General features: G+C 49.0%; 2 protein-coding genes across 2 annotated transcripts in view; one reads left to right on the top strand and one right to left on the bottom strand.

Moving 5' to 3' along the window:
* Positions 1–661: 661 nt before the first annotated feature.
* PPCS (phosphopantothenoylcysteine synthetase) lies at positions 662–8,318 on the bottom strand. The gene is made up of 3 exons (XM_065421364.1): positions 8,238–8,318; positions 7,848–7,951; positions 662–1,228 (listed from the first exon to the last, which is right to left on the bottom strand). Exons 2-3 carry the CDS (start codon positions 7,938–7,940, stop codon positions 869–871), a joined length of 453 nt encoding a protein of 150 aa, XP_065277436.1. The 5' UTR covers positions 7,941–7,951; positions 8,238–8,318; the 3' UTR covers positions 662–868.
* A 538-nt stretch (positions 8,319–8,856) lies between these two features.
* ZMYND12 (zinc finger MYND-type containing 12) overlaps positions 8,857–21,639 on the top strand; it is a 30,245-nt gene continuing 17,462 nt past the window's right edge. The window contains exons 1-2 of the mRNA XM_065421428.1: positions 8,857–8,972; positions 20,989–21,130. Of these exons, the coding sequence (XP_065277500.1) occupies positions 8,857–8,972; positions 20,989–21,130 (258 nt within the window). The remainder of the gene's footprint in view (positions 8,973–20,988; positions 21,131–21,639) is intronic.

Genomic DNA, 21,639 nt, shown 5'->3' with positions numbered 1-21,639 from the left:
TGGATATCCCTGATGCCTGCCCCTTCTTCAGACAGGGAGACCTGGGCACATGCCTAGCTCCATTGTGCCAGGTAACAGCTCCCTTTCACATCCTCCAGAACCTTCTGACGAGGTTCTAGCTGTACTTTCCCTCAACATCTACTCCTCTATGGCCTTCCTCTCTGTGGCTCCATAAAATCACAAGACCTCCTCATCAACCTCCTTCTGTTACTGGCCAAAATGGTCATTTACCAAACCAGGAAGTAGCTTGACAGGGAGGTTCACTGCAATTGCAGGCACTACTTCTGTTCCGTCACTGTCTCACATCCGGAAAGAGTTCCTCTGACTTCTTCACCTCCTTTGTGAGGCTGAGAACCCTTTGTCCAGGGTTCTCTGCTCAGTGTCCCCATATGGTTCCCATTTTACATCTTTGATTGAATCCCCACCTTCCTGTTTAATCATTTGTTGTCCCCTGTCTCTGTGACCCCTCTCCCATTTAAGAGGGTGGGGGGAGGAATTTTGTTCTGGTGACCTCTGCCCACTCTTCTGGGATTTCAAAAGGGGCTGCTACATGGAGTTTTGAAGAAGCAGAAACTGTAACATGCACACATCTATCCCTTGCTTCCCCACCCCCACACAAGGAGAGGATTAGGGAAACACATCCCTCTCCTCTCTACAAACTCGCACAACACCATCCTTAGGGGAATGTTTTCATTTCAGTGTTTTTGGTTTTTTTTTACATAAGCAGCAAATAACTTATGAAGTCTATGTTGGATGTTCACACTTTTTACCTCATACACAATGCCTCAGATAGTGTTTTCCTCCATTTACTGCAATGAGATTTCCTCCAGTTCCACTCACACCCTCACAAAGTTCAATTTGTTTCTGATCATTCAGAGCTAGAACAAGCTGGTCCTTTCCTTTCAGAGTGTTGTTTATCTATAAATGCAGTGTGTTGAGACTGAAGATGGCTCACTATCTTCTCCTCTATTTCCATGCCTTGTGCTATTTCTTCATTAGAAAGTGATAATTTAGTTTCCGAGTCTTTGGTTACAAGAAGAACAGACGTTCTCCGTGAATCAAGGACATTTGCTATCACCACCTGATGACGATATGTCTCCAGAGCCTTCCGTGATTTATCAATTAAGATGGAGGGATCAGTTTCCAACTTAAAGGAAATAACAAATGCTTCAGGAGCCCATTCTTTGACTAGAGGAGACAGCATTTTTGGCACCATCTTCATCGTGATCTGCATTGGGGGAAAAAAATTCAGTAGACGCTAGAAGTTTCAGTACACGTTAGTATGACATTTAAATATGAGAGATAAAGACAGCGAATAGGGATGTGCCAGCTTCACATCACATTATGCTTAACAGTTCTGGGCTGAGTTTTACACTTAGGAATTATTTCCAAAATGCCATTCTGCTAGACCTTACTAAGGAGGATCAAAGGTGTCATTAATGTACCTGCACAGTGAAACTAATTTTGGGTACCAGTTTGGATCTGCTTAGCAGACAAATCAGCACAAATGCAAGCTCCTGCTATCCAGAAGCTAAATTCATCCCTAGTCTATTACTGGGGGAGAACTAACCACAACGTTTATAACAATAATTCTGTTTGAAACTGAATTTTCAAACCTATAAAATGCACATACATAATCAGATGTACTTGAAAATTGGTATTGCAGTTCAGGAAGTGAGATCTATGGTACAAATTTGGGGTCATTTGGTGAAGGAGTTCCCAAGATACAGTCCTCCAAAAAATGCAGACGCTTCAGAGGGGCTGAGTTGGACTATAGAAGCCAGCCCACAGCCATGCCTTGTTTAATTTCTTATTTAAATAACAAGGGAAATTAACAATTGCAACTGTATTAATATGGAGTTATGGTTCCAGATACTCCACAAGGTCCAATGCTCCTCATGCCCAAAGGCTACATGAGATGCTGATTCTCACTGCGGCAAGTCTGAAAGAGGGCTCAATTTGGAGCTGAGAGCGAGGAAGTACCAAGATGTCAGGAGACAAAGGGTTCGTGTCAAGGCAAGCCCAAGACAGGGTTCAGCATTGAGAGTTGAGTGGGACTAGAAGTACTGGAGTTGGTATCTATTTGAGTGATCTACACTCAAGATTCCTGGTGAGGAGTTGTGGGTCTTAGTAACTGCCAGGAAGACGGGCTAAAGAGACTGGCCTTTGGGTACTGCTTTGTGTGGACTTAGCACTGGAGTACCCTGGAAGGTATGGGAACAAATATGGCCTGTCCAGAGGGCCAAAAGAAGCTGTGGACCACCACAGGACCGAGACAGACATCACCAGAGGGTGTTACAGGAGGAAAGCTTGCTAGGCCATGGCCATCCAACAGGGGGCACATTTGCAGTGAGTCCCTTCTACAGTGAATAGCCTTTGTTCAATTAATATGGGATGAGATTAAATAGTTGCAAAATGTATTTTAATGGATGAGATGGAGGAATCCAAGTATTTCAGATTAAGTAAATATCCTAGTATTGATTGAATAGGAGCTCAAGCTGTTGGTTGCCCACAAGAACCTTTTCCACTGATTATCATACCACCACGACATTGTTTACTGGAGATTAATAGAAGCGATTGTTTGTTTGTTTTTAACAGGACAGTGTTTTGAAGTGGAGAGAGTCTGTGGTCCAAATGGCAATCTGACCATTCTGGGTCACCAGTCTGGAATTGTGAAGACAGAAATTTCTTCTGATAGTTGCAGCAGATCTGAGAACTACTGTTGCCTTGCCCAGGCCAGGCCAGGCCAATCATAACATTTAGACTTGAGAATTCCCCATGAAATGCATGGATGAAATGCATCCAAGATGGACTGATTGTCTGCTCCTGCCCTGGAGCAAAACCTAAGGCATTTGGAGTTGTCTTGTTGCAAAAAGTTTTATGTCTGGATACCCCCACCAGGAGTAGATGTTGTTTGCAATCAAGTCCTTGAGTGCCCACTTATAATGATGATGTAAGTCTCTACTTAGCTGATCTGCTAATACAGTAACTCCTCACTTAACGTTGTAGTTATGTTCCTGAAAAATGCGACTTTAAGCGTAACGATGTTAAACGAATCCAATTTCCCCATAAAAATGAATAAATAAATAAGTAAATGGGGGGGGGGTGTTAGGTTCTAGGGAAATTTTTTTTTGCCATACAGTACAGTACAGTTCTATAGTTGGGAGGTGCCCTGCCTTACCCCACACAGGCACAGCCCACTGGCACTGGAGACAATGAGGCAGGCAAGGAGGCTGAAGGTGCTGTAGACTAGGAGAAGCACGTTGTGCAGCAGCAGCTTCCCCTACTCTGCAAGCACCGGGGGGGGGGGGGGGGAGGGGGCTCAACCCTCGGCCCACCCACTCCACCCTTCCCCCAAACTCCCAGCCTTAACCCGCCTCTTCTTCCCACCCATCCCCCTTTACTCTGCACGCAGCATCCTCGCTCCTCCCCCCTCCCTTCTGCCCACGGCAATCAGCTGGCTTGCAGCGTTCAGGAAGCAGAGATGGGAGGGGAGCTGGCACGTGGAGTCCTCGCTCCTCCCCGCTCCCTCCTGAACGCCGCAAGCCAGCTGATTGCCACAGGCAGAAGGCGGGGGGAGAAAAGGGAAGGCACTGATCTGCGGAGTCTGCCGGCGGGTGGGAGGCCGGGTGGGGGGGCCCTAGGGGAGCTGATGGGGGGCTGCCAGCTGTGGACAAAGCAGGCAGCCAAATGATGTTATAGCGAAGCATTGCACAACTTTAAATGGAGCATGTTCTGTAATTGAGCAGGGATGTAAGATCGAAACAATGTTAAGCGAGAGGACGTTAAGTGGGGAGTTACTGTGTGTTGTCCTTGCCTGTAAAAGTGAAGAGCTATGGGACACATTTGGTGTACCTTGCAACACTCCCACAAAGCCATGGCCTCTTTGCAGTTGGCTGGATTTGCTCCCTTGCTTGTTCACATAAAACACTGTCAGTAACTGCCTGAAATACTCTGTCCTGAAAGTGGGGAAGAAATTCAGGAATGCCGAAACATAGTTTTTCTCCCAGAAATTCTACCTACCTTCTGCCTACATTAGAAGTATCAGAATAAACTGTGATCAACAGAGCTCCTGAGTTCACTGCCACATTCAGACTACTACATGAGGGACAGGAACACCTCCTTGGAGAGTGTTATATTCTCATAAACATATTGTCTGTATTTGGTATGCAGCGCATTCTTAATCAGTGTTGTCCAGTTCTCACCTTAGGTGAGCATAAGAAGTTACGTATGTTGCCAAAGCCACAAGGTCCATCAGCTTGAGAAAGAACATCACTGGAGTTGTCCTGCAATATATCTATTGCTGTCAGGACTGTAAAATATCTTTCTTCTGGGAAAAAAGCTCTGCCTTTTTGAGAATCCCGAATTGCCTCAATAAAAGAGATGATCTGGATTGGAGTTTTGTGTGAGTCTTCCAGTTTATCTTGAGCCAAAGTGTTAGGAACTCATGTTTGCGACATAGCTATTGTTAGAACTTCCTGTGAGGAAACACTAATGAGCCAATCATCTAAGTAAGAGTAGATCTGGAAAACCTGATCTCTCTTGCAGTAGACCCTGAATCTTTTAGTTTCTCTGGAAACCTCATCTGTTCTAGAGCTAAAGAGCCCTTCCCCATCAAATGGAAAGTCTTTTACTTGGGTTCTTGTCTCTGAAGGGAGTCAGGACGACTGCAGACTCCAAAGGTGCCTCAAGGTGATCACAGACACTAATGCTCTGGATGTCATATCTGAAGAATTGAAAGATGCTCTCAATCAAGTGAACTTTGGTAATCAATCTGTTGTCTAGTTTTGTCTGCTCTTCCGGTAGTAACTGTGCAAACTATACTCCTGTGCAGAATTTATGTCCCCCGCAAATTTCTTTGCTTTCCCGCAGTAAAATGACTCTCTCACATGGAAGCAAAGGGAAGCCACAAGAGTGGTCATGCGACCCTCCCCAGCAGTATGTTTCAGGTGCCCAGGACAGCTGGCAGAGAGGTAAATCACTGTGGGGCAAGGGGCGGACTAGGGAAGACCCAGCTGGTGGCTCCTACCCTGGGCTCAGCTGCTGGTTCCGGCTGGGACTTCCTCTTCCCCTGCACGACATCCCGGGCCGTGTCAGACCCACTCCCAGATTTCTCCCCCCGCTGTAGGAAGCGCTGCAAACTCTATTCCCACACACACAACAGCAATTCCTGCTCCCATCGCTCCTGTGCTGCAGTGGGAGGGATCACTGTACAGGGAGCTGCTCCCCCATCTTCTCAACCCCTGTGCATCCAGACCCCCTCATACCCAGACCTTCCCGCTGAGCCTCACCCCCTGCACTCAGAACACCCCCCCCCCCGATGAGCCCCACTCCCCTTGCACCTGGTCTACCCTGATGAGCCACCCACACCTGGATCCCCACCCAACCGAGCCCCAACCAGCTGTATCTGGGTCCCCATCCCACTGAGCCCCACTTTCCCAGCATCTGGACCCCCCCGCTAAGCTCCCCACACCCAGACCCCACTGCTGAGCTCTATCCCCTCCCACACCCAGACCACCCACACTGAGCCCCAACCACCTTCACCTGGACCCCCCTGCAGAGTCCCATTACCATTGCACCCAGAACCCCCCAACAAACCCCTGTGCATCCAGATCCCCCCTGCACCTAGATCACCCACTGAGCAGCCCGCACCCAGATTGCCCCACACAGAACCCTCTCAACCCACCCCTAGATCCCCCCACACTAAGCCCCTCCACACTTGGATCCTGCCTTGCTGAGCCTGCCTGCCCACATCTGGTGCACCTGGCATGGAGGAGCAGGGCCTAGAGTGTTTCTGGGGTAGGTCCTGTCCTTGCACTGTGTCAGGTCTGGGTGCAGCCTCACTGCTGAGTCTGTGTCTCGGGGGGGAGCTGCACAGTGATCTCCCACCTCTGTGAAGCCAGTGGACTGTGCTCCCCAATGCCATGCTGAAGCCTCCACATTTTATTTGACAAATAAAATTTGCATAATTTTAAAATACTGTGCACAGAATTTTTAATTTTTTGGCACAGAATGCCCTCTGGAGTAAAACTATCTTCTCCCATAAGTGATATTGATAGCTTGGATGGGCTGATAACTGGCATGTGGCAGAGAATACCCTTCTACCAAGAGCACCTAATTTCTTACTCTTTTTATTTGAAAGGGGACAGCAGACTTGACTGCCTTTAGGTCTTTGCAGGGCCACTACCACTACCAATGAACCTGCATAGGGCTGGACTAACCAGAAGCTCTGAGGCAGTTGGTATAACTTGTCAGCTTTTTTTTTAAATTGTTGGTCCAGATGCTGGATTTAATCCAGTATTTTTTGCTGGTTGGAACAAACCATCTAGGACTGACTGGGGTAATTTTACTCCTAGTAGGTGAATCCAGAATATCAAAAACTGGGTATGTGATTTCCTCTAATACAACAGAAGGGATGTTCAGGGTTGTAGCCATCCTTTCTATAATGTTATGCTGTCTATAAATTTGTATTTTCTGGAAGAAGATGCTCCCACATTGTCATCCAGTGATATCTGAATCTCCACATCCATATCCGTGTGTTCATCAGGACCTTCTATTTCTTCTTCGGGGAGTATCTAGGATTAATGAAGGAGACCTTTCCTTTGGTATTAGCAAGAGTGGTGGAACCTTTCCGCTGAATCTTGTGAGAGCAGGCTCCTTTAATAGCTGCCTGGAGGAAGGCCAAACCAGCCCCACTGCCTGTGGAGATCATAATCCATGGGTGAAGGAAGGTGAATTTGAGGGCTGAAAGAACTGGACGACTTGAGAACTTAGATTCCCTGATTTGTTCCCTGGATATCAAACTGGTTTGGAGGAACGAGGAGAGTCGGGCATGTGAGCACTTCAGCAGGCACTGCTATTAGAAAGTTCCGTCAGTCCAAGCTTCACTGTTTGCGCATCCCGACAGTGTACATGTACAGAGGCTACTCAAAGAAGAATTAATAAATACGGAAGACAGCTTCTGGAAGGAAAGAGCATCTTGCTTCATTCTTCAATGATCCCTTCAGGCTACATACAGAAGACAGCTAACTCTGCAGCCTGCTAGTATAAGTCTAGGTCTCAGAGGTTAGGGCACTGGACTAGGAATCAGAAGGACTGGGTTCTATTCCCAGCTCTATCACTAACCTACTGTGTGATCTTAAGCAAATCACTTCCCCTCTCTGCACCTCAGTTTTCCTTCTCACCTTTTGTCTAATTTGTCCAGCTAGACTATAAACTATTCAGAACAGGGACTGTCTCCTCCCTCATGTTTACAAAGAGCCTGTCCCAACTGGGACCCAATCTCAGCTGGGGCTTCCAAGTGCTACCAGAATACAAATAACTAATAACGGAGAGTGAGTTGTTGCCATGGAGGAATTACATGAGAAAGGATGATTAAAAAAGGAATCTGGAGATCCCAGTAAAATAACTACCTATCAAAAAGGAAGCCTTTAATAAAGGGGAGACTGGAGAACAAAACCACAGGAGAAAGAGACAGACCTAGGCTTTCATTGACTGCCAATCTAATGAATAGGGATGACTGGTTTGGTAGATGCTACAGTGGTGCCATAGCACACAGTTTTCAAAGTGCTGAGCCGTTGTAAGGCCTCATAGTCCCTGTGAGATGAGTATTAACACTCCAGGTTTGTATATGACTCTCAGACATACAGGAGTAAGTGACTTGCCCAAGGTAACTTAATAAGTCAGTTTGAGATCAGGGGATATGGCCCAGGCGTCCTGGCTCCCTACAGAGCGCTAGTAACACACGGAATCAAGAAGCCAGATTTCCCTCCACATCACACTTTTGGCAAGCAAGATCCAACAAGGGACACAGAGCAAGGCCCAGTGCCCAGAAGAAAATGCATCACCTGTAGGGGACCCTCAGAGGACTGGATCTTGTGCTCAGGCATCTCTGATGCTGGGATGTAGAAATCTGACACGGCTGCTGCCAGGTAGAACATCACACTGGAGCCTGTGGGGAAAGGAGCCAGAATCACTGATGGCCCCAGGCAGGGCTGATCCCACCCCAGCAATGCCAGGAGCTCCCCAAACAGGGATGACCCCTCTCCCACCCCCAACCAACGCCAGGACCCCTCCCACACACGGCCATCCTAGGTCAGCCCAAGGGTCCATCTACCCCGGCAGTATCCGGCCAATGCGAGATACCTCAGCCAGAGCTGACCCCCCCTCATAGTACCACGCCCCCAGGCCGGGACGCCCCAGCAGGGCGGCGGCCCCTTCTCCCGGCCGCCCCGTACCGAAGGGCGCCAGGGCCCTGGCGGCAGCCCGCAGCAGCGCCAAGTACTCGGTGAGGCTGGTGAACTCGAGCGACAGGAGCGCGCCCGTCTCCTTGGCGCGCTGGTACCCGAGCAGCGCGGGCACGAGTCCCGGCAGCGCGTCTGGGTCAGCAGCGACGCTAGGCCCCGGGTGTACGCGCAGAGCGTCCAAGAGAGCGGGACCCGGAGGCGGGAGCGCGCGCGCCCAGGGGAAGGCGGAGCGCGCGCGATGCAGGAAGCAGACGCCGTATCCGGCGAAAACGAGGCGCTCGGCCGAGGCCGCCCCGCGCCGCCCGCTGCTGAAGTTCTCCAGAAAGCGCACGGCGCGTGCCTCCAGCGGCACCTGGGTCCCGCCCGACGTCACCAGCGCCACGCGCCGCCCGCGCTCTCTCTGCGCCTCTGCCCAGGCCCGCACGCGCTGCTCCGCCTCCAGCACTGCCGGCCCGGGGCTGTCTGCGCTAGCCGCCGCCGCCATGCCGGCTGGCGTGTCCGCTTCCGCACCGGAAGTTGCAACCCGGCCGCGCCCCGTCACGCCGGAAGCGCCTGGTTGCTCGGCAACGCGCCGCTTCCCGGCAACGTCGGCCGGGGCGGGAGTGGGAGGATGAACGTGCAGCAGCTGGTGCCCCTGGCTCTGCCTCGCGGGCGGCCGCTGAGCTGCGAGCTGTGCGGGGGCCCGGCCCAGCTGCGCTGCGGAGCCTGCCGCGTCACCTACTACTGGTGAGCGCCGGGCGCTGCGCCTCCGACCGTCCGGTGCCCCTTCTCCCCTCAGACCGCCCGGCCATTCCCCTCCCCCCGGCGCCCCGCCCGTCTGCGGGCCGGCCCCAGACTCCTCACCCGCCCCCGCAACCTGGCAACCGCCCTCCTCGCCCCCCAGTGCCAGGCCCCTAGCTGCTGGGGATGCTACTGGCCTGAAGTGGTTTCTATTGTATAGAGTTTGGGTCCGTGGCTCCCAGCACGCCTGCCCCTGGGCTATCTCCAGTCTCAGCCCCTTTCCCGGCCCCCCACCCTGTGACCGCTAGGATTGCCAGGTGTCCAGTTTTCAACCAGAAAGTCCGGTCAGATGAACTGACCAGACACCAAAATCCGGTTACTGCGGGTGGGGGAGGCACTGGGTCATCAACCCTACTCAGCTGGGGCCAACTCCTACTTGCATCTCACGTGCAGGCAGGCTTCTGTCCCAGCCCCAGAGCAGAGGGAGCCCAGCTTGGGGGTGTGTGGGAGGGAGGTGGAGAGGATTGAGAGACAACAAAGGGGGACGGGGGAGAGCAGTGAGTGACAGGGAGAGGAGGGAAGAGGAGCAAGCAGGGGGTAGGGCCTTGGTGAAAGGGGGGGCGGGGCCTTGGGGGCAGAGGCAGACAGTCCTGTGCTTCTGCTGGCCCCATTCCCCGCCCCGTGCCCTGCCCCAGACTCCTGGCCACCCCTATTCCCATTCCCTCCCCCCGGCACCCCACCTCAGACCCTGGGCTGCCCCCATTCTCCACCAGTGCTCTGCCCCAGACGCTGGCCGCCCCAATTCTCCCCCTCACACACACACTATGCCCAAGCCATCTGGCCACCTCCATCCTTGTTTTCCCCCTCTCCCAATGCCCTGCCCCTTATCTGCATTCTGATTCCCCTTCCCTGCTGCCCCCCCCCCCCCCCGCCAATGCCCTGTGACAGCCCCTAGGCTATCTCCGTCCTCATTCCCCTCCCCCTCAATGCCCCGCCCTAGCCTCCCAGGTCACCTCAGCCCTTTGTTCCCCTTCTCCCCCTTCCAAACGCCCTGCCGCAGCACACAAGCCCCCTACATTCTTGTTCCCCAACCCCAATGCCCTTCCTCCATCATCCCCAGCCACCTCCATCCTCATTCCTTTTTCCATTGTTCCCAGCCCCTCAGCCACCCTGCCTTTCTCTGCCCGTCCAGGAACCTACTCTTTCCTTGGGGATTTTTTCATCCCTGAATCCCCATCCCATTATCCAGGCACCCCGTCCAACCCTGACCCTTCAGGTACCCTGATCTCATCCATTAGAACACTCTTCAGCCCTTCCCAACTTGGAGACACCTATGTGTAATTGCACATCTCACCCTAGGAGTGCCCCTTTCCTTACACCACTGAGGACCAAATCCCATGCACTGCTACAGACTAGGGACCGAGTGGCTAGGCAGCAGTTCTGCAGAAAAGGACCTAGGGGTTACAGTGGATGAGAAGCTGGATATGAGTCGACAGTTTGCCCTTGTTGCCAAGAAGGCTAACAGCATTTTGGGCTGTATAAGTAGGGGCATTGCCAGCAGATCGAGGGACGTGATCGTTCCCCTCTATTCGGCATTGGTGAGGCCTCATCTGGAGTACTGTGTCCAATTTTGGGCCCCACACTACAAGAAGGATGTGGAAAAATTGGAGTGTCCAGCGGAAGGCAACAAAAATGATTAGGGGGCCGGAGCACATGACTTATGAGGAGAGGCTGAAGGAACTGGGATTGTTTAGTCTGCAGAAGAGAAGAATGAGGGAGGATTTGATAGCTGCTTTCAACTACCTGAAAGGGGGTTCCAAAGAGGATGGATCTAGACTGTTCTCAGTGGTACCAGATGACAGAACAAGGAGTAATGGTCTCAAGTTGCAGTGGGGGAGGTTTAGGTTGGATATTAGGAAAAACTTTTTCACTAGGAGGGTGGTGAAGCACTGGAATGGGTTACCTAGGGAGGTGGTGGAATCTCCTTTCTTATTGGTTTTTAAGATCAGGCTTGACAAAGCCCTGGCTGGGATGATTTAGTTGGGGATTGGTCCTGCTTTGAGCAGGGGGTTAGACTAGATGACCTCCTGAGGTCCCTTCCAACTCTGATAGTCTATGACTCTATGACAGGTCCAGCAAATCTCTGTCTCTCCCAGGAAAGCCAAGTTCGACACAGATACAGCATACCTGACTCCGTGGGTGCTCGGGTGCTTAGCACTCACCAGCAGCCAGCTCCCCCATCCCCCCAGCGCCCCCTGCCCGCCACAGATCAGCTGTTCCACGGCATGCAGGAGGTGCTGGAAGGGGGAGGAGCAGGGACGGGGCGCGTTCCAGGGAGGGGACGGAAAGAGGCAGAGTAGGGGTGGGAAGAGGCGAGGTGGGGGTGCAGCCTTGGGGGAAGGGGTAGAGTGGGAGGGGCGGAGCAAGAGCAGGAAGAGGCGGGGGGAACTTGGGGGAAGGGGTAGAGTGGGAGTTGAGCACCTCTTGGGTAGAGAGGAAGTCGACACCTAAGCCTGACTCCATTTGCATAATGGAGACCTGCCAATATCCAGTGGCTGGAAGCTGAAGATAGATAAATTCAGACTATGGTGTAAATTTTTAGCCATGAGTGTAATTAACGGTTGGAACAATTTACCAAGGATTGTGATGGATTCTCCATCACTGGGAATGTTTAAATCAAAATTGGATGTTTTTCTAAAAGATCAGCTCACTTCAAACAAGAGATCAGACTACTTAAGCATAATTGTTTCTTCTGGCCTTATAGTCTATGAATTAAAATTGTAATTTAAATTCCTGAGCTAGATCTACAAACTCCTTAACAGACTGTTCTCTGGCTGCTTCAGCAACCCTCTCTGTGACTTTTCAAGATGGCTGTACCACACAGGAGCAGTTCAGTAGGAGGATTGTCCATTGAAACTAGGGTCCCCAAACTTTTCACATCATGCTCCCCCTTACCCTTAACTGCACTCCCCTTGGGAGCCGGGGCCAGGAGTGGAGGTGGAGGGAGCACAGATGGTTAAGGGGGCCACAGTTGGGGGTGGGGCTGGGGCCAGGAGTGGAGCTGCTGCCAAGCTAGTTTTCCCCCATTCTGTATGTGACCATTTGGTTTTTCTTCCCTAAGTGTAGGACCTTACCTTTGGCTTTGTTGAGTTTCATTTTATGGTCTATTGCTCAGTTCTCTATTTGAATAGAAATTCAATTAAAAATGCACAACTTTTTTTTTATTAAATAAAACTACTTAAAAGTGCTGGGGAAAATTATCAAAAAGTTTATCAAAAATGTTTTGCATTTAAAACTAACTGATTTATCAAACAAAGGTACAGTTATGTGTAGATAATGAATTGACCTGAATCTTTCTGGTCACCATGTCCTACAAGATTTTAGAATTAGTAGATCCTCTTACACCTAGATTCTATTAATAGATTGAAAGAAGAAAAGTTTTCCTGCTTTTTCAACTCTCAATCACTGTCTCAACTTTTAAGGAACTAGTCATTGAACTGAGCTAGTTGAATAGATTGAAATGAAGCAGATATTCTCTCTACATCCGCAGAAGAGGTTACTGCTGTCAGAAGCTGGTTTAGCACTTCAACAAACTCTGGTTCCAGATGCTTAGTCAGTGACTTCCACCAGTTCAGTGATTTGACTGTCTTTAAAACTTGGTAGCAAACATGTAGTGCTTAATACTATTGTTTGTATTTAATTTAAATGATTTTCATTGAGTATAATAAATGTAGGTCTATAATTTAATTTTAAAAATAAACATATTTAACTTAGATATTATCATTCCTTGTTCATAACTATGATTTACTGACACATTTGTGCCTCCTTCCACACTTTCATACCCACACTTCATCATGGCATATTGATAACATGGGGCAGAAGAAGGAAGCAATTAGAAGGATTAGTGGAAAAATAGGGGCTCTGACGTTTCCAGCATGTAATGACACCCACCCACAGACTTCCATCTCATCCAAATTAGTTGGTGAAGCGGAATGACCTGTTCAGCATCTAGGAGAGAGGACTGGACAAAGATGATGCTTATTGGTTGGAGGAAGCAGTGGTTGGAGGAAGCAGGTTACTTCTCTTGGATTCCCTCCCTGGGAAGCCTTGAGAAACCTTTCACCAATTCCCTGGTGAATACAGATCCAAACTGCTTGGATCTTAACAAGGAGAGATTGACCCTTCCCCCCTCCTTCCTTTCACCAACTCCTGGTGAATACAGATCCAAACCCCCTTTGGATCTTAAAACAAGGAGAAATCAATCAGGTTCTTAAAAAGAAGGCTTTTAATTAAAGCAAAAGGTAAAAATCATCTCTGCAAAATCAGTATGGAAAATAACTTTACAGGGTAATCAAACTTAAAGAGCTCAGAGGACCCCCCTCTTCTGTCTTAGGTTCAAAGTACAGCAAACAAAAATAAACACTCTGGTAAAAGGTACATTTACAAGTTGAGAAAAACAAAGTAAATCTAAGACGCCTTGCCTGGCTTTTACTTACAATTTTGAAATAAGAGAGACTTGTTTAGAAAGATGGGGAGAACCTGGATTGATGTCTGGTCCCTCTCAGTCCCAAGAGCGAACAACCCCTTAAACAAAGGACACACACAAAAGCCTTTCCCCCCCCAAGATTTGAAAGTATCTTGTCCCCTTATTGGTCCTCTGGGTCAGGTGTCAGCCAGGTTACCCGAGCTTCTTAACCCTTTACAGGTAAAAGGATTTTAGAGTCTCTGACCAGGAGGGACTTTAGTACTGTACACAGTATGGCTGTCACCCTTCCCTTTATAGTTATGACAGCTCCCGATACCTTTCTGAACATGGGATTTCAAAGCCCCAAACTCAAACATTAGAAAACAGTTAAGCTTTCCCCACATACTCCCAAAAAGAGCATTACTGTTAAAAATCAGGACATGCACAGTTAAGAATCATAGAATCATAAGGTTAGAAGGAACTGCAAGAGTCATCTAATCTAACCTCCTGCCAATATGAAGGATTTGTTGTGTCTAAACCATCCAAAACAGACGGCTATCCATCCTCCTTTTGAAAATCTCCAGTGAAGGAGCTTCCATGATCTCCAGAGGCATCAGTTCCATTGTCCTGCTGTTTTTACAGTTAGGAAGATTTTTCTGAGATTTAATCTAAATCTGCTCTGCTGGAGTTTGAACCCATTGCCTCTTATCCTGCCTTCTGTGGCAAAAGAGAACAATTTTTCTGTGTCTTGTTTGTGGCAGCCTTTCAAGTTTCTGAAGACCGTTATAATATTTCTCCCCCCCCCCCCATTTCCTCTTTTCCAAACTAAACATACCCAGTTCCTTCAGCCTTTGCTTGTATGGTTTGCATTCCATCCATTTGATCATCTTTGACACTTGCCTCTGGATCCTTTCCAGTTTCTCTACATCCTTTCTATACATTGGTGACCAAAATTGGACACAGTACTCCAGCTGAGGCCTAACCAGTGCTGATTAGAGCGGTACTATCACCTCCCATGACTTGCATGCTATGCCTCTGTTAATGCAACCTAAAATTGCATTTGCTTTTTTTGCAACAGCATCACACTGCTGACTCATGTTGAGGTTGTGATGCACCACAACTCCCAGATCCTTCTCAGCAGTGCTGCTGTCGAGCTAATTTTCCCCCATTCTGTACGTGTCCATTTGGTTTTTCTTCCCTAAGTGTAGCACCTTACATTTGTCTTTGTTGAATTTCATTTTATGGTATATGGTTCCGTTTTTTAATTTGTCAAGATCCCTCTGAATTTTAGCTGTATCCTCCAAAGTATTGGCAACCCCTTCTAGCTTTGTGTAATCTGCGCACTTGATCAGTATGCTCTGTATACCTACATCCAGGTCATTAATAAAAATGTTAAACAACATTGGACCCAGAACAGATCCCTATGGAACCCCACTTGAGACTTCCCTCCAATCCGACATCATTTCATTAATAGTTACTCTGTTTGTGGTTGTTTAACCAATTATGTATCCACTTAATGGTAGTTCTGTCGAACCTGCATTTCTCCAGGTGCTTCTTCATACACAACATAATCTTTCTCTGCCCCGTAGGGATGATAAAAACAACGAGGAGTCCTTGTGGCACCTTAGGCCTGGTCTACACTAGGAGGTTATGTCGAATTTAGCAGCGTTAAATCGAATTATCCCTGCACCCGTCCACACAACAAAGCTATTTAGTTCGACATAGAGGTCTCTTAAATTCGATTTCTGTACTCCTCCCCAACGAGGGGAGTAGCGCTAAATTCGACATGGCCATGTCGAATTAGGGTAGGTGTGGATGGAAATCGACGCTAATAGCTCCGGGAGCTATCCCACAGTGCACCACTCTGTTGACGCTCTGGACAGCAGTCCGAGCTCGGATGCTCTGACCAGCCTCACTGGAAAAGCCCCGGGAAAATCTGAATTCCTTTTCCTGTCTGGGCAGTTTGAATCTCATTTCCTGTTTGGACATCGTGGTGAGCTCAGCAGCACTGGCAACGATGCAGAGCTCTCCAGCAGAGGTGGCCATGCAATCTCAGAATAGAAAGAGGGCCCCAGCATGGACTGATCAGGAAGTCTTGGATCTGATCGCTGTGTGGGGCGATGAGTCCGTGCTTTCGGAGCTGCGCTCGAAAAGACGGAACGCAAAGATCTACGAGAAGATCTCAAAAGCCATGACAGAGAGAGGATACAGCCGGGATGCAACGCAGTGCCGCGTGAAAATCAAGGAGCTGAGACAGGCAAACGGACGCTCCGGATCCCAGCCCCAGACATGCTGTTTCTACGAGGCACTGCATTCCATTTTAGGTGCGGCCGCCACCACTACCCCACCACTGACCGTGGACTCTGAGGATGGGATTTTGTCGAGGGCCGTTTCCTCGGAGATGTTAGCAGACGGGGAAGATGAGGAAGGAGATGAGGAGGACGAGGCAGTTGACAGCGCTTACAATGCTGAACAGCCAGGATCTGTTCATCACCCTCATAGAGATCCCCTACCAACCATCCCCAGGCATTAACTCGGAGCCAGAATCAGGGGAAGGATCAGTCGGTAAGTGTTTAAAACATGTAAACATTTATTTTGAACAGAACAGGAATATTAACAATATTAACAATGGGTTTTGCATGATTAGTTTGCCCTAGGCGCTCTACTTTTTAGTCCTTGCCAGTGAAGCTACTGGAAAAGAAGGTCTATATGTCCAGGGATAGAGCTAAAATCCTCATGGGACATCTCCACGAAGCTCTCCTGGAGGTAATTGGAAAGCCTTTGCATGAGGTTCCTGGGGAGAGCGGCCTTATTGGGTCCTCCGTGGTAGGAAACTTTTCCACGCCAGGCTATCATCAAGTACTCCGGGATCATTGCCTTGCAGAGCATGGCAGCATACAGCCCTGGTTTTTGCTGGCTTTCACGCAGCATGCGGTCTTTCTCTGTCCCAGAAATCCTCAGCAGAGTGATGTCGCTCATGGTGACCTGCTTTGAATTAGGGGAATGTTACTGTTGGGACTGCTTGCCTGTTCCTTTACAGAACTGTAACCGGCGGTTTACAGCCACGCGGTGGAGGCGGGAGAGGGGCAGCATACAGGGATCTTTCCCGGGGACAGCCGCGAGGGGGTGGGACGGGGCAGAGTTCATGCTTGCCGGATTGCCGGCAGCAGGAACTGGCCAACGCTAGGAGCATTGCTTTGAACGTGAAAGGAGGGCACTGCTGTAATTTAAGTTTTAAGCAGCCAAAAGTCTACGGCTTACCATGTCAGCCTGCTACCCGAATTCCGCTGTCCTGCCCCGCTTGTCTGATCTCCAGTGCAAGACCCCAGGCACTGAATGCGAAGGCCGAAAATTCGACCTTGTCCTGAGTGCGCATGTGATAGGTGCTGTGCATGGTCTTCTTCACAGAGAAAGACTATGTTCATTGTTCACAAAAAATTATCTTTGTGAGGAATTCACTCCCTTTTTCCCATCCCACAGCTACGACTGTCTCCCGACCTACCCTGGCATCCCCCTCCCAGAGGCTGGCGTAGAAAGAAAAGGACACGGGACGACGTTCTCAGAACTTATGGGCTGCTCCCAAGCCGAGGCGGCCCAGCAGACCCAGTGGAGGGAGAACATGTCCCAAATCCATCGATCACACATTGAACGGGAGGAGAGGTGACGTCAGGAAGACCAGCAGGCGACTCAAATGCTGCTTGGACTAATGAGGGAGCAAACGGACACGCTCCGGCGCCTTGTGGATGTTCTGCAGGACCGGAGGCAGGAGGACAGAGCCCCGCTGCAGTCTCTCTCTAACCACCCTCCCCCGCCACAAGGTCCCATACCCCCCTCACCCAAAGTCCCAAGAAGGAGGGGCGGCAGGGGCCGTGAAAACTGTCACTCCACCCCTGCAGACTGCTCGAGTACCAGAAGGCTCTCATTCCCCAAAATTTGATAAGTCCTTTCCTTCCCGCCTCACCCAAGCCCCCGTCCCAGTTTCATCCCCTAACTGTGTAGTTGCTAATAAAAAATATGTTTCTGTTAATTACTGTTTCCATCATGTTCTTTTACAGGAGAGTGTGTTTGAAGGGTGGAAGGGGGTTGGTAATTGGAGAGGACAGTCACCTTTACCAGGGTACAGACACGGGGGCAGGTTCAGCAGCAGGTCACACACACATTGCAGTCACTAGGCACCCTGGTCAATCTGGGAGGTGGTTTTCATGTTCTGTGTGGGGGTGGGCTATGTGACTTTGTGGCGGGGGAGGGCGGTTAGAGATCTTATGCAGCGGTCCTTATCCTGGATCACAGAGCCACACAGCAGTGGATCTGTAACCATCCTCCGCCGCCACAAAGTCACATAGCTCCCACACACAGAGTCCCGAAAAGGAGGGGTGGCAGGCTCCGTTGAAACAACCAGTCCAGCACTGCAGACCGCTCTAGGAGCAGGAGCCTGTCATTCCTCGAGTTTATAAGGGTTCTTTCCATCACTACGCCCGCTCCCCACCACAGTCTGCGTCCCAGTTTCAACCCTTTACCGCGAAACCCGTAATAAAGACAGGTGTTCATTAACAAAGTTCCATGTATTTTATTTTTAAACGTGTGTTGGAAGGGGGGGGACGGGGTGAACGGGCTATGTAGCTGCAGAGGATAGTCAACATAAACTGGGTAAAGAAACGGGGGCAGGTTCAGCTTCTCTTTAAACAAAGTTAATAGTCACAGGTTACCCTGCTCACTGAGGAACCTAGCTTTCAAAGCCTCCCGGATGCACAGCGCATCCCGCTGGGCTCTTCTGATCGCACGGCTGTCTGGCTGGGCGTAATCAGCAGCCAGGCTATTTGCCTCAACCTCCCACCCCGCCATAAAGGTCTCCCCCTTGCTCTCACAGAGATTGTGGAGCACACAGCAAGCTGCAATAACAATGGGGATATTGGTTTCGCTGAGATCAGAGCGAGTCAGTAAGCTTCTCCATCTCCCCTTGAGACGTCCAAAAGCACACTCCACCACCATTCTGCACTTGCTGAGACGGTAGTTGAAGAGTTCTTTTTCAGTGTCCAGGGAGCCTTCATGAGCCAGGGCATTAGCGGGTAGGCGGGGTCCCCGAGGATCACTATAGGCATCTCCACATCCCCAACAGTTATTTTGTGGTCCGGGAAGTAAATACCTTCCTGCAGCCGTCTAAACAGACCAGAGTTCCTGAAAACACGAGCGTCATGAACCTTGCCCGGCCATCCGACATTGATGTTTGTAAAACGTCCCCTATGGTCCACCAGTGCTTGCAGCACCATTGAAAAGTAGCCCTTTCGGTTAATGTACGGGCTGGCCTGGTGGTCCGGTCCCAGGATAGGGATGTGAGTTCCATCTATAGCCCCACCGCAGTTTGGGAATCCCATCGCGGCGAAGCCATCTATGATGACCTGCACGTTTCCAAGGGTCACTACCTTTGACAGCAGTAGCTCAACGATTGCATTGGCTACTTGCATCACAGCAACCCCCACGGTAGATTTGCCCACGCCAAAGTGGTTCGCGACTGACCGGTAGCTGTCTGGCGTTGCAAGCTTCCAGAGGGCTATGGCCACTCGCTTCTGGACAGTCAGGGCTGCTCGCATCCGGGTGTCCTTGCGCTTCAGGGCAGGGGACAGCAGCTCACAAAGTTCCAGGAAAGTTCCCTTCCGCATCCGAAAGTTTCGCAGCCACTGTGATTCATCCCAGACCTGCAGCACTATGCGGTCCCACCAGTCCGTGATTGTTTCCCGGGCCCAGAATCGCCGTTCCACAGCATCAACATGACCCATTGCCACCATGATGTTCACGGCGCGGGGTCCCGTGCTTTGCGAGAGGTCTGTGCCACTCTCAGACTTCATGTCCTCACCGCGATGCTGTAATCTCCTCGCCCGATTTCTCAGCATCTGCCTCTGGAAAAGGTGGACGATAAGGTGCGAGGTGTTGACAACGGCCATAACTGCAGCGATGGTCGCAGCGGGCTCCATGCTCGCAGTGCTGTGGCGTCCACGCTGTCACTCACCAGAAAAGCACCCGAAATGAAATGATTGCGCTTTCAGGGAGGGAGGGCGGGAGTGACGGTTGGATGACGACAGTTACCCAAAACCACCCTCGACACATTTTTTTCCCCAGCAGGCATTGGGGGCTCGACCCAGAATTCCAATGGGCAGCGGGGACTGCGGGAACTGTGGGATAGCTGCCCACAGTGCACTGCTTCCAATGTCGACGCTTGCCCCGTTAGTGTGGACTCACAAAGTCGAATTACTGCCCTTAGTGTGGATACACACGTTCGACTTTGTAATATCGATTCCACATATTCGATTTAAGTAAAATCGAACTACTCTCGTAGTGTAGACATACCCTTAGAGACTAACAAATTTATTTGGGCATAAGCTTTCGTGGGCTATAACCCACTTCATCAGATGCATGGAGTGGAAAATACAGTAGGCAGGTATAAATATACAGCACATGAAAAGATGGGAGTTGCCTTACCAAGTCGGGGGTCAGTGCTAACGAGGCCAATTCAATTAGGGTAGATGTGGCCCATTTCCAACAGTTGACAAGAAGTGGTGAGTATCAACAGAGGGAAAATTTATTTTCGTGTGCTGTATATTTATACCTGCCTACTGTATTTTCCATTCCATGCATCTGATGAAGTGGGTTATAGCCCACGAAAGTTTATGTCCAAATAAATTTGTTAGTCTCTAAGGTGCCACAAGGACTCCTCGTTGTTTTTTGCTAATACAGACTAACACAGCTACCACTCTGAAACCTGTAGGGATGATGATAGGCACTAGGAACATCACAGTACCTTACCTTTTCCTAACAAGAAATGACATTTTCTCTGCATCCATGAGAACTCCAGATAAGGACCCCTATTCATGCAATGCAACAGGACCATCAGGGTGATCGCTATAGTAGTACTGATATGGGAATAATCGCTGATGATTGACAGAGATCACACTAGAGGTATTGAGCTGCTTTTCTTTGTTCCCAATTGTATAATCACAATTAAGGATGCTAACGATGCAGTGAGGGGATTGCTTGCAGGTTTGGTGGTGAATATTTTCCACTTACTTTATAAGGTGTTCATATGGAAAGCGGAATAGAAACTGTGTTTTTCCTACGTTTCTTAATTTGAGGGGGGATGTTCTCTCATGCTGATGTTTTCTTTGGTGATATGTGGGGAGACTTTAATTTAGCAGTTCCCAGTTTTCCAACATTTGAGATTGGGGTTTTGAAGTTCCACGTTACAAAAGTGTACACAGCTCACAAGGCCCTGTTGCATAGCAGCAGCTTTAACTCCACCTTAACAAAGGTTTTGTAAGTGATTTCTCTGGAGGGGTCTAACATCTTATGTTAAGTTGACTTGGCAGAAGAGCACTACCTTCCTATTTTGGAATCCTGTTGGGGAACTAGATCCTGCCACTGTTACAGACTATTTGTTATGAGTGAGTATTCATTATTGGTGAAATCCAGTAGAAACTACAGCAGGAATTGACAGAATATACAACTAGAAATGCAATAAAGATAAACAACGCTTTTAAAAAAAGTATTTTTCTCTTATTTTACCAGTGATGTAGATCATCAAAAAGCTGACTGGGTTAGCATCCATGAGAAAATATGCCAGTTGTTGATTCCAATACGTACATCATTTCCATTTTTCAATTCTGAAAAAGAAAGAAAACATGGCATGGAACAGCTTCTTCACAGGCAGGTATGTAAAAGAAAAAGAGAATATTACTTGAAAGATCTGTGAAAATAATTAGAATTTTCTTCCTATCTGTATATGTATTTAAGGTATGGAAAACATCTGACTAACATTTAATTAGGTGGTAGGGTTTTTTTTGTTTGTTTTTTTTTTTTTTCATTTTTAGCTGTTGTAACTGAGCCATTTGGGTGCTTTAACAAAACACATCCTAATCATGTCATACTACTAGGGTGACCAATTAGATCAACAGAAAAGAGCCCTCCACCTGCCTTTCCCTCAAATCATAAAATATTGAGATGATAGAATGACTCAAAAATAAGATATTATTCTGAACATTGCTAATGCGCCAATCGCTAGTATCTGGTGGATAGCCTATTACCATTGCCCTTGTTAATATGCAGAGAGGATTGTTTTAAACAGTATGGACCCTCAATAGAAAAATCACTGCCTTTTCAAAATTATGGCTGATATTTTCAAAGCCTCTTAAAAGAGTTAAGTGCCTAACTCCTATTGAT

Source organism: Emys orbicularis, chromosome 22 (genome assembly GCF_028017835.1).
Source record: "Emys orbicularis isolate rEmyOrb1 chromosome 22, rEmyOrb1.hap1, whole genome shotgun sequence".
In the NCBI taxonomy this organism is placed as follows: domain Eukaryota; kingdom Metazoa; phylum Chordata; order Testudines; family Emydidae; genus Emys; species Emys orbicularis.
The sequence above is the reverse complement of the archived record's forward strand: the minus strand, read 5'-3'. Positions and strand labels throughout refer to the sequence as shown.

What these genes read in the sequence shown, in the direction of transcription:
- PPCS (XM_065421364.1), bottom strand. Translation starts at nt 7,940, where the DNA reads ATGTTCTACCTGGCAGCAGCCGTGTCAGATTTCTACATCCCAGCATCA. An exon ending in CCTCTGAGGGTCCCCTACAG is followed by an intron (nt 1,229 to 7,847) that starts GTGATGCATTTT and finishes CCCCCAATGCAG; the next exon opens with ATCACGATGAAGATGGTGCC.